Consider the following 13,029-nt stretch of genomic DNA (forward strand, 5'->3'; position numbering starts at 1 on the left):
TTCAAGCAGAGTTCTGTTTGCTATTTCACAAATTATCTTTTGCTTAAAGGCACATTTCTGTAACCTAACCCTTAATTTTATTTCCATGTGTAAGAGTGTAAATAGACTTATGACCTATATACTAACCTTTACAGTTGTCCACAGAGTCTTTGGGAGGAGGAAGAAGTAATGTTGAATTCTTTTGAGAGTATTCTAAGAATGCAGTCAAAGTTCAAGTTGGTCTCAGTGTTTATTAAAAATCTGCTATCCGGCTTCAACTCTTGAAGTGCTGATAATTCAATGACTACTTTAAAAATTTGTTTTTCTTATATTGTTGTTTATTTTTGTACGGTATTTGATTTTTTCCCCTCAGGTATAGTTCTCCCATCACCATAGCACATGCAAGCCATCACCATAGTCCCTTGTGCTCTTCCCTTCCCTGTTTGACTCCTCTTCCTCCCCCTCCCTTGCTGTATGCTTCAGATCCATGGTCTGCTTGCAAGTTTAGTCTTTTTCTTGACCTTTTGTTCAGTTTCTCTATATTCCATATTTAAGTGAAACCACTTTTTCCTTTTGACTTGTTTTGCTTAGCATAATCCCTTCCACCTTCATCCATGCTGCCCAGATGCATGAGTTTATCTGTTTTGATTAGCTGAATAGCTTTCCATTGTGTATATATACTACAATGTTCTCATCCAGTCACCTCTTTTGGGACATTTAGGTTGTTTCCATATCTTAGCTGTTGAAAATAGTGCTGCAATAGACTTAGGAGTTCAGGGTTACTTTCGAATTAGTGTTTTTGTGTTCTTTGGGTAGGTTACTAGAAATAGAATTGCTGGATCATATGGTAGATCCATGGTTAATATTTTAAGGAACTTCCACACAGCTTTCCAAGGTGGCTGGACTGGTTTACATTCTCACCAGCAGTGTCAGAGGGTTCTTTTTTCTCTGCATCCTCGCCAGCATTTGTTGTTTCCAGTTTTCTTAATATGTGCCATTCTCACTATTGTGAAGTGATAACCTAATTTTGGTTTTGATTTCCCTGATAGCGATGTTGAACATTTTTTTCATATTGGCCATTTATGTTTGACCATTTGTGTTTTTCTTTGGAGATGTGTCTTTTTAGCTCTTCTGTCCATTTGTTTGTTTGTTTTTGCTTCTTAAAGATATATTTATTTATGCATACAAGAGCTGGGGTACAGGCCAGAGGTGTGGGGGTGGGTGTAAGAGGATTCACAGAGACAGAGTGGAAAACAGAGCAGGCAGACTGACTGAAATACACTGCTGAGGGAAGCAGTAAGCAAGACAGGAGAGGTCTGCCAAGCCATGTGGGTCACCTTCTCGGCCAGCCAGGCATTGAACTCTGTGCTGTAGAGGCTGCGGACAGCTTCACAGTGCTGTGCTTAACCCTTTGCGCCACCAGGGAGGCCCCTCTTGTGCCCATTTTTTGACTGGGTTGTTTACTTTGTTTTTGTTGTGTTGTGTAACTGCTTTGTAGTTTGTAACTGCTTTGATAGCAGTCTCTTATCAGTTTTATGGTGTGCAAATATTTTCCATTATTCAGTAGGATATCTCTTTGTTTAGGTTACTGTCTCTTACTGTACAGAAGCTTTTTAGTTTGATGTAGTCCCAGCTATTTATCTCCTTCATTTTCCTTGCTTCTGGGCATGAGTCCTCAGAGATGTTTCTGAAGCTGATGTCATGGAATATTTTACCTAAGTTCTCTTCTATATATTTTTATGGTATTAGGTTTTATATTTAAGCCTATTATCCATTTAGAGTTGATTTTTGTGTATAGTGTGAGATAGTAGTCTAGTTTCTTTTGCATGTGCTGGTCCAATTTTCCCAGCACCATTTATTGAAGAGACTATCCTTGTTCCAGTATATTCTTTGTCATAGATTAGTTGACCATATATGCATGATTTTATTTCTGAGCTTTCAGTTTGATTCCATTGGTCTGTGTGTCTGGTTTTGTTCTAAGACCATGTTGTTTTTATTATTATGGCTTTGTAGTATAGTTTGAAGTCTGAGAGCGTAATACCTCCATTTTTTCACCCTTTTTAGTCAGGAGAGCTCTGTTTATTTTTTATGATTCCACGTGAATTTCAGCAATATTTGTTCCATTTCTTTGAAGAATGCCATTGAGATTTTTATAGGAATTGCATTGAATCTGTAAATTGATTTTGATAGTGTGGCCATTTTGGTAATGTTAATTCTTCTGATCCATGGCCAGGAATATCTTTCTATTTTTTTGTGTCTTCTATTTATTTTAACAGTGTTTTGTAATTTTCCTTGTATAGGTCTTTCACCTCCTTTGTTAGGTTTATTCCCAGGTATTTAATTTTTTTTGTGCAGTCATAACTGGGGTTGTTTTCTTAATTTCTTTCCCTTTAGACTGATTGTGTGCTCATAGGAAGGCTACTGATTTTTGTGTGTTGATTTTATATCCTGCTACTTTACTAAACTGGTTAATTGTTTTAATTCATTTTTCTGCAGTTTTATTAGGATTCTCTTTATATATTTATCTATTGCCTGCAAATAATGATAATTTTATTTCTTCCTTCCCTATTTGGATTCCTTTTATGTTTTTCTCTTACCTAGTTGCTCTACCTAGGACTTCCAATATTATATTGAAAAAACAGTGGTGAGAATGGACATCCTTTCTTGTTCCAGATCTTAAGGGAAAGCTTTCATTTTTTCACCACTAGCAATGATTAGCTGCGGGTTTGTAGTATATGGCTTTTATTATGTTAAGATGTGTTCCTTTTATCCCAAGTTTCTTAAGCGCCTTCATCATAAATGGATGTTGAACTTTATCAAATGCTTTCTCAGCATCTAATGCTATGATCACATGGTTTTATCTTTCTTTTGTTGATGTGGTAAATTACATTAATTGATTTTCACATGTTAAACCATCCTTGTGTCCCTGGAATAAATCCCACTTGGTAATGTTATCTAATCCTTTTGATGCATTTGTTCGATTCAATTTGCTAAGATTTTAATGAGGATTTTAGCATGTATGTTCATAAGGGAGTTTGGTCTGTAATTTTCTTTTTTTATCTTGTCTTTCTTTGATTTTGGTATTAGTTTTTTTTTTTTTTTAAGATTTATTTTTATTTATTTATGCATACAAGAACTGGGGTGTAGGACAGAGGTGCTGGGTAGGGGGGGTGAGAGGATTCACCAGAGAATGGAGTAGGGAGCAAAACAGCCAGATGTACTGAAATACACTGCTGAGGGGAGCAGCGGGTGAGACAGGAGAGGTCTGCTGTGCCTTGTGGGTAGCTCCCTAGCCGGGGATGGAATTCATGCCACAGTGGCTGGCGATAGCTTGGTAGTGCTGAGACTTTAACAAACCCTGTGCCACAAGGGGGGGCTCTTGGTATTAGTTTACAGTTGGCTTCAAAAATATATTGGGGGGGGTGCCTCCCTGGTGGTGCAAAGGGCTAAGACACAACTTGGTGGTGCAAAGGGCTAAGACGCAACCTATGAAGCTATCCGCAGCCACTGCAGCACGAGTTCAATTCCCAGCCAGTCAGGCAGCAACCCACGTGGCGCAGCAGACCTCTCCTGACTTGTGCTGCTGCTCTCCTCAACAGTGTACTTTGGTCAGTCTGCCTGTTCTCTTCTCCACTCTGTCTCTGGTGAATCCTCTCACCCCCCCACTCTGGCCTGTACCCCAGCTCTTGTGTGCATAAATAAATAAATCTTAAATATATATATATTTAGAGAGGAAGTAGAATGGGTGGGAGAAATGGATAGGGGTCAATCTGATAGTGGGAATGGCACTAGTACTTTAGTGGGGACTGCGGGGAGGCAGTACACATATTGAGGTGTGTGGCTGTACTTGTGAAGTTCACATAGTAAAGTGGTACACCAACAAGATTTTATTTTTTAGGAAAAAAATCCATCCAATGATGGATTTTTGCTAATTATGACCGTTTGGACCATAGTGCTTTGATGTTTTTAGTTTGTGCGTGCATAATTATTTGAGAAGTTACTTATTTATCATCTCTTTCTCGCTGGACTGTAAACTATCCAGACACTTGAGGATTTATTGATAAATTATTGGATTGAGTTTCATTGAAATTTCCCCCCTTTCTTTTTGACTACAAAGTAGTATCTAATGAAGCAGGAAAATACTATCACCTCCAACTACTGCCACTTCTAACATTTTAGCACATTTTTTCCTACTCCTTTTCCTATGCTTATTTATTTATTTTAAAAATTTATTTATCGTTGTGTAGAAGAACTGGGTTGTAGGCCAGAGGTGTGGGGAGTGAGAGGATTCACCAGACAGAGGGGGGATCAGAATAGGCCGATTTACTGAAATACATTGCTAAGGGGAGCAGCTAGTGAGACAAGAGCGGTCTCCTGCACTGTATGTGGTTTCGCTCCCTCGCCAGATATTGAACTCGGGCCCTAGTGGTGATAGCACCTCTCTAGGCCACCATGAACGTCATTTAAGATGACTATATTTGATTATATTTGATAGAATGATGTTTCTTAGTCTTAGCCAAAATTTTACTATTTATTTTGTTCCTCCTGTTTTTTTTTGTTTTTTTTTGGGGGGGGGTTTGCAAACTGAATATCTTTTAATATATTTTCTTAGTGCCCTAATGATTTTTTTCACTTTTCTAAAGTTTTCTAAAATGGGAATTACTGGGAAATCAAAAAATATCAACACTTTTTTAGAATTTTTAATTATCTTGTCAAATTCCTTTGTGGTCATATATCATTTTTGCCTTTTTACCAGCTGCATATGAGAGGGTCTGCATTGTAACTCCTGGCCAGTATTTAATGTTATTTGAAAACCTGTGCTAATTTGATAGGGGAAAAAATGGTATGTTGTTATAGTTACCATGTCTGCAATTACTAGGGAAATCAAACTTTTGCTCCCAAATGTTTATTAGCCATTACCTTTTTCTCTTTCTTTTATGTCTGGTTGTCTCTTATTCTAGACTATTGGTATGCCTCTTGGGTGAGAATTTTGTGTACTAAGCTCTATATATATATATATATATATACACACACACATATATATATCAAATACCATTTCTCAGGTCTTTTACTATTTTTTTTTAATATTCCAAAGTTCTAAAGTAAATAGTCATTTACATTTACTATTTTACTTTGTGATTTCTCATACTGCTGTCAGTTTAAGAAATTCTCTGTTGAGAAATCAGACCAATATTCCCTTTTCCCCTGTAGTTTTTAAGGGTTTAATGTAAAGTATTGTAATTGTATTATTTGCTTTTACGTGTGTACACTATTTGGAAGTTATATTGTCTGATATTACATAAAGCTGTCAATGTATTGTCAAAAGGTATTTATATAATGCTATAAAATTTTTTGTATAGTAATCCATTATTCCAACACCACCTGTGGACCAATCCTTCCCACTTCATGCTTAATAAACCATTTCATATTTTTTAAGAAGTTCGTATTAGGCTGTTTCTCATGTTTTAACCAAAATGATACAGTGCAATGTTATGTACAAACATGTATAATTGTAATTTAACCTTGTTTCTGTGCTGTTTTACAGACTGAATGTAGAAACTGACATTCCAAGAAAGAGACCAAAAACCAGTTTTTCATCACAAGGATCTGTTAAACTCCAAGAAACATCATATTCAGATGATAATCAAATTATTTCACAGAGTCCTTCTTCAAATGGAATTAAAAAAGATATAAATAAATGTGTAGATTTTAAAATTAAAGATACTAAATTGACAAATGTTAAGAGTAAGCCTGACTATGGAATTAAAAACCTCAGCAGTCCTAAGATTGCCAAAGATGTAAAACCTAAAACTGAAGGCCAGACAGGTGAAAGAAAGTGTCCTCACTTACATGTTCGGAAGGAGATGATGAAAGAACTCAAGAAAGAAAGATACAATAAATTGAGAGATAGTTCTGAAAAATGTGCTTCAGAGAAATGCAAGAGGATCCAATTTTCTCAGGATTGTGCTTCCCACAAGATAATTAAGGAATCCCTTGAATCTAGAAGAAGGAAGATCAGTTTCAAAATCCCAGTAAAGTCCCGTGATACCTTCCAGAAGCTTGTAGAAGAAAATGTCTTCAATTTAGTTTCCAACAAATCAAAGACAAAGGAGGAGAAAAAAGAATGCCTGGAAAACTCCCATGTTTCATTAAATTTGAGGAAGCAGAGAAGTGAACATTTATTTTCAGGTTCCACATATAATCCAACTGTTCATGAGGGGGAAGGAAAATATTGTGAACATCGAGAAAGTAGTGACTCAAGTTCTCTTGAAAACCTAATCCAGGTAAGGTAGTGCAAGATGAAGACTATTGGCTTCAGCAAAGAGTTTTGATATAGTCAGGTTTGGATTTTTTCTAGCCTGGTACTGTAGATTTTTTTCTAGCCTGGTACTGGTACTTCTAAGCCCAGGTACTGTAGGACACCCAGAAATTAGTATTTTGAATAATTTGTTCCTTTACACATTATTTTTTGGTGTTACCGTGTGCTTGGCACTGCAATAAAATAACCTACAGGAGACAGCAGTCCCTTTTTCATTTGAGGAGACACATAGCAGTCATTTTAAATATGATTAGTACTTATCACTGACTATAAATACACATCAGGGGATTAACATGGCCTTGCTATACTCTTGAAGGATTAGTTAAGAAAGGTTTACTGGAAGGGGTAACATTTACACCGAGGACTAAAGAATGAGCTGGTGAAGGCCAGATGGGTGGGATGCAAGAAGCAGTGGTGTTCCAAGCAAAGTAAACTACCTATACAGAGATCCAATCTAGGAAGCTTGGCATATCTATTTTGCTTCTAAATTATGTTAATAAATTGGTATTTGTGGACTAGTTTGAGGACCTACCTGTGTTATAACATAACTGTGTTATAACCAGTTCTCTACAGTAGAATATAAAACAGGAACTTGAATTTGCCCAGTATGTTGTTAGTAAAACATTTCTACATATGATACACTTGTCTAAAGAGTATTTTATACCATAAATAGGCTAAAAGGCTTTGTTTAAAGAGTATTTTCTGTAAAATAGATGTGTTTGGTCTTATTTTGGAGACTTTTTAGATGATTTTGTTTAGTAGTGGTTTTTGCTAAGTTCCCTATTACTTGTACTTAAGGTCAAAAGTGTCAGTGAAAAAGTGGGATTAATAGAGAGGTTTTCAATCTCTGCTAGAAGACAAAAAATTAAAATGCAATCTGTGCGTTTTTCAACTTTTGCCCCACAGTCATATATTAATCTTCAAGTTCCTTTTATTGTTTTGTCATGTCACTTTAGAAATGGCTCAGTTCCTCCTGGAAAAAAAGTTACCACCACTGAAGGCCAATTTGTTTGCCTCTGCCATAGTTTCTTCTATTTCTTAGGGTGGTATCTAGTTTCATTCTTTAAATACTAGTATTCCTAGGATTGTGTATATGAATAAGTAAACCCTAAAGAATTTCTACTGTGACTGAATACTTTGAGCCTTTTCTAGTGGCAGTTTCTCATCAGGGAGTAATTTCAACCCTTAGGAGACATCTGGCAATTGGCTTGATGGAGACATTTTTGATTGCCAATTTGGGTGGGGTGGTGCTAATGGCATCTAATTGGAAGATGCCAGGGACGCTTCTTAATATCCTACAATGCACAGAACAGCCCTCAAAACACAGAATTATTCAATCCCATGTGTAAGTAGTCCCAAAGTTGAAAAACCCTGCTTTAGGTATATACTTCATTCCTAACTAATAATATATTTCTCATTTCAGAATATTGATGCTCCATGTTCTTCAGTGTCACTTGAAAATGTTCAAGATACAGATCAAGAGGTTATTGATATACTTATTTACTTTGAATATTTTTAATGAAATTAAGTCAAACAGTTCCTACTTTTAATAACAATAAAGATTATAAAAACCTTGGTAGTATGAAAATAACATTGATGTCTCTACTTAAATCTTATGTAAGTTTTTATGAAGTCATGAAAAACTGTTTGCGAAAGCATATTTACTTGTTCACTTTTTCTCCTTTGTTTCTAATAAGCTCTAATCTGTTTTTCGATGAGGAGCTTGCCAAAATATAGTGTGATAGTAACGTGTTTTTTTGCCTCATTTTTCTAATCAGCAGTAAGACATGCCATTCAGTGAAAATGAGAGTGCATGATAGTTTTTTTACCTTTTGTTTCATGTCTCAGCTAGAATCTCCTGATTGACCCTGATAGAATTACTGCATAAAATTTTATGTTCCCTGCTCCTAAATTAAAATTAGATTTATGGGACACTTTGTATTTCTCTATTTAAGGAAGACTTTAAAACCATATTGGTTGTTTTTCATTTGTGACAGTCAGTTGTATTTCTCCATCTTGTGGGTCAGTGCCCCTTGATAAGAGAAAGAGTTCTAGCCTGTGCTCTAAAATATTATTATATTTTCTTTACTTTCCATCAAAATGTATCAGGGAACTATTTTCATGATGTCAGTCATGAAAGTCTTAAGATCTAGATTTCAGTTTTTGAAATTGTAGAAATCTTAAGAGTGCCGTGCACAGATAAGAGCATATTTGGCTCCTGATGTACTTTGAAATGAGAATTTACTTATTTTGAAGATCTACTATCTACTGGGCTCTGTGCAAGGAACTCCACATTATTTCATTCAATCCTCCCCAAAATACTAAAAGGAAATAGAGATTTAGCTTTCCTATTTATAGATGAACAAAGTGAGATTCAAGATAGTTAAATTGTTTGCTTGCCTAAAGTTACAGAATAAGAGAAGCTGTTTTTAAAATCTTGGGTATGCTTATAAATCTGTGTTTTTTAAATCATGTTGCCTCTATATTCTTACCACCTGTTGTCTTTCACAAACCATTTTAACTTACATGGATTAAATTAAGAAGTCATTGCCTTTCTTGTTAATCTACAGAGTAAATAATTCAAAATTCTTCTTTGTGTGTCTTTTACAATTTAGATGCAGATAGTAGAAGAGCTTCATGCTGCACGTGTGGGAAAATGTGTGGATTTGCCTGTAGTTCCACCTTCTGGAGAGTTAATGAGTATGGAGATTGACTTAGTGGAAGATGATGGACATTCCTCTGCTGGTATATGCTATATGTATATCATAATGTCTATGATCTCCTATCCTCCTTAAGAGTTAACACACTAGGGCCTCCCCTGGTGGCACAGCGGTTGAGCGCTGGGCTGTGAAGCTGTCAATATTTGTGTTATTGACACAAATATTCTGAATCCTCTCACCCTCCTGCGCTTCTGACTGTACCCAGTGCTTGTATAAATAAATAAATAAATCTTTAAAAAAGAAAAAAGTTAACACACTAACATTCAATTTTTATAATAACTTAGATGAAAAATGTTAAAATGTACTTGTTTAAAATTATAAAGTATGGTATACTTCTTTTAGCTACAGGAATCAGGTGTACTACTTATTTGTTTTATGTATCTCATAGTATTCGACATATTTTCTCTTTCTCTTTTTTGCCATGGGGGAGTAATCAGATTTATAAGTTGTCTTTTTATTCTTGCTTTTAATCATGACTTTTAACAATTTCTACTATGTATTGATAAAAAATGAAAATTGCTTATGGATTTCTGATTTGTATAGTAAAATTTTTATCATTCTTACTACTCTGGGAAAAGGGAATGATAGAGATTATCCAAAATCTGTTTCTGATTGTGTTTATCAAAATAATAATGTTATCTTACATTTACATTGCATTTTTCAATTTATTAAGTGTTTTTCTGTGCATTAACTTACCTGGCATTGCTTCTTTGAAGTAACAATGCTAGTATTATTATCTATTTTCTTTCTTTTACACATGTTTATCTTTTCAATTCTTTTTCTCTCAGAATATATTAAAATTAGCTAATGATTCTTTTTTTTTTTTTTTTTTTTTTTTTTATAGAGGCATGTTTTTATTTATTTATTTATTTGTTTTATTTTGTTTACACATGCACTGGAGCACGGGAGGGTGAGAGAATTCACCAGAGCCAGAGTGGGGAGCAGAGCAGGCAGAAGGACTGAAGTACACTGCTGAGGGGAGCAGCGGGTGGCAGGAGAGGTCTGCGCACCATGTGGGATCCTCCTCCGGTGGCCGGGGAGCAGCCGGGGATCGAACCGGCACAGCAGAGGCCGCGGGCAGCTTCGCAACCCAGCGCTCAACCGCTGCGCCACCGGGGAGGCCCAAAAAATTAGCTAATGATTCTTAAATGTACAACTACCAGTGGTTAAGAATAGGACCTGACAATGTAGTTAAGCTCCAGGGCAAATGGTTTTTTTTTTTTTTTTTTTTTTTTTTTTTTTTTATAGAGGCATGCTTTATTTATTTGTTTGCTGGTTTGTTTGTTTGTTTTGTTTATACATGCACTGGGTACAGTCAGAAGTGCGGGAGGGCGAGAGAATTCACCAGAGCCAGAGCGGGGAGCAGAGCAGGCAGAAGGACCCAAGTACACTGCTGAGGGGAGCAGCGGGTGGCAGGAGAGGTCTGCGCGCCATGTGGGACCCTCCTCTGGTGGCCGGGGAGCAGCCGGGGATCGAACCGGCGCCGCAGAGGCCGCGCGCAGCTTCGCAACCCAGCGCTCAACCGCTGCGCCACCGGGGAGGCCCGCAAATGGTTTTTTATTTAAAATCCATCTATAAACAATTCATAATATTCTACTGGTGGATAATTAAACATTGATTGCTGCACTGTCTCTTAAGGATTGGAGTACTTTGTTTTGTTTTGTTTTGTTTTTTAAAGATTTATTTATTTATTTATACAAGAACCAGGGTATAGGCCAGATGTGCAGGAGGGTAAGAGGATTCACCAGATATAGAGCGGGGAACAGAACAGGCAGACTGGCAAAATACACTGCTGAGGGGAGCGGCGGGTGAGACAGAAGAGGTTTCTGTCGCGCCATGTGGGACCCTCGCCAACCAGCCAGGTTCGAACTAGCTCTGCAAACAGCTTCACAGCGCTGCGCTCAACCGCCTGCGCCACTAGGGGAGGCCCTGGAGTACTTTGTTTTTGTTGTTTGAAGAATGCTATCAAAGTTCTGTGATATCAACATTTTAGTAATTATGCAAGTCTGTTATCAAATGTAATGAAATACTAACATTGCTTTTTTCCAGCAAATACTGCTTCAGACAAAAAGCTTCTGATTGTTATTGACACAAATATTCTGATGAATCATCTCAAATTTGTTAGAATTCTGAAGACAACAGAAATCCCGGGTATGTATAAAGCATATTTACTGATTTTTTTTTTTTTACCTGAATTAATATTTTAACCATGATGTAGATTTTTTTCCCACAAATGAATTTTCATATGGGTATGCTATTAAGTATATACATATATGTATGCTATTAAGTATATGCATTATATATAGAAACATATATATGGTATAATCAAGTTATGTAAAAAGAAATGATTCTTCACAGTTTAACCTACCAATCTAAACTCATTTCTTTGATCTCCAGTAGTATTTATTTGCTCATCATTCTTTTGATATGTCTGTTTTTAATTTGCTTTTTTTGATGTATTGTCTCTTAATCTAGATTGTGAATTCCTTACTTTGAAATATTCAATTCTTTTACAGCAGCTCAATTTTGTAGCTCAATAAATATTTGTTGACTTCTTAGAAATCTTTTTATTTTTTAGGCTTTGACAAACTTGTGTTAATAATTCCCTGGGTTGTGGTGCAAGAGCTAGATCGTATGAAGGCAGGAAAACTGCTAAAACATGCCCAGCACAAAGCTATTCCTGCAGTTCATTTCATCAACGACAGTCTTAAAGATCAAGATAGGAGACTATGGGGTCAGTCAATGCAACTTGCATCTCAAAAACTTTGTAAGTATTGTTTTTTCTAGGTGCTTCCTGATTAAGATTTCTGTGGGTGCTGACTCATTATTAGAGGGAAAATGGTGAAAATCTTAAAAAAAAAATTATAACTCTTGGAGTATGAAATGACAGGACATAGTGATGGTTTGGGGTATTCTTTAGTATTGGTATGGTGGCCTTTGATTTTTATTTTTTGGCTTCTTATATTGTATCTGTATTACTTAGATATCTAGTAACGGTATATAGTTCTGTCTGCATGGTTATTTGCATTATAGTACTTTGGATTCTTTTTTTTTTTTTTTAAAGATTTATTTATGCATACAAGAGCTGGGGTACAGGCCAGAGATGCAGGGGATGAGAGGATTCATCAGAGACAAGTGGGGAGCAGAACAGGCCAATTGACTGCAATGCACTGCTGAGGGGAGCAGCGGGCTGGACGGGAAAGATCTGCTACGCCATGTTGGTTACCTCCCTAGCCAGGGGTCGAACTTGCACTGCAGTAGCTGCAGATTGCTTCATAGTGCTGACTCTTAACCCCTTGTGCCACCAGGGAGACCCCTGCTTATGCAGTTTGAGTGGAAACTTAGTGTGATATATTTAAGAGCTTTTAAAGGAAAACCATTATGGTGATACTCTGAAGTCCAGTATTAGACAGGGTTTCTTTGCTACGGTAGAAGGTAATTAGTAAAGTTCTAAGTTTTGCTCTAAGCATCTGTTTTTGTTCCTTCTAAAAAAAAAAAAAAAAGGAAAATACATACCACTTATTAGATTTTAAAAAAATTGAAATGTTTGAACATGTATTAAATTAGTCGTAGCTTACCTTTTTCATTTTACTGTTGATTACAAAAAATTTCAAATGCGCAAGTAGAGAGTATAATATAATGAACTTCTATGTACTTATCCTCATTTTCAGTAATTAGCAAACTTTTGTCATTCTTGTTTATTCTCATTTCCTTTTCTCATACTCTCCAAACTCCTGAAATTTCGTTAGTTTGAAACAAATTCCAATTATATCATTTTTACCCATGACTACTTTGGTATACATTGCTAACAGATAAGACACTTTTTAAACAGTCCCACAGTTAACAAAACTAATCCCTGATCTAGAGCATCAATCTAATAAAGCACCAATCCTTAAGAAGAGATGGGAATTTTGCTTACTCTTCTATTCTTTTTATTTTATTTCCTTAATCATTTATTCTTTTTAGTTTGCTGATACAAATTGTATTTTATTATATGAATATAGATAATAG

The 13,029-nt window shown here is 36.0% G+C and overlaps 1 protein-coding gene across 8 annotated transcripts in view; it reads left to right on the forward strand.

Moving 5' to 3' along the window:
• The window catches only part of SWT1 (SWT1 RNA endoribonuclease homolog), an 82,323-nt gene that overhangs the window by 13,475 nt on the left and 55,819 nt on the right, over positions 1–13,029 (forward strand). For all 8 annotated transcript variants that reach the window (XR_005124256.2, XM_037506304.2, XM_037506303.2 and 5 more), the window contains 5 exons: positions 5,525–6,263; positions 7,722–7,781; positions 8,914–9,043; positions 11,068–11,169; positions 11,597–11,785. Coding sequence is in view for 7 of the 8 variants with exons in the window: in XM_037506304.2 (XP_037362201.1) it covers positions 5,525–6,263; positions 7,722–7,781; positions 8,914–9,043; positions 11,068–11,169; positions 11,597–11,785 (1,220 nt within the window). In the remaining variant the exon portion in view is untranslated. The remainder of the gene's footprint in view (positions 1–5,524; positions 6,264–7,721; positions 7,782–8,913; positions 9,044–11,067; positions 11,170–11,596; positions 11,786–13,029) is intronic.

The sequence above is a fragment of the Talpa occidentalis genome, unplaced genomic scaffold (genome assembly GCF_014898055.3).
Source record: "Talpa occidentalis isolate TD23 unplaced genomic scaffold, MPIMG_talOcc4v2.1 talOcc4.12, whole genome shotgun sequence".
NCBI lineage: Eukaryota > Metazoa > Chordata > Mammalia > Eulipotyphla > Talpidae > Talpa > Talpa occidentalis.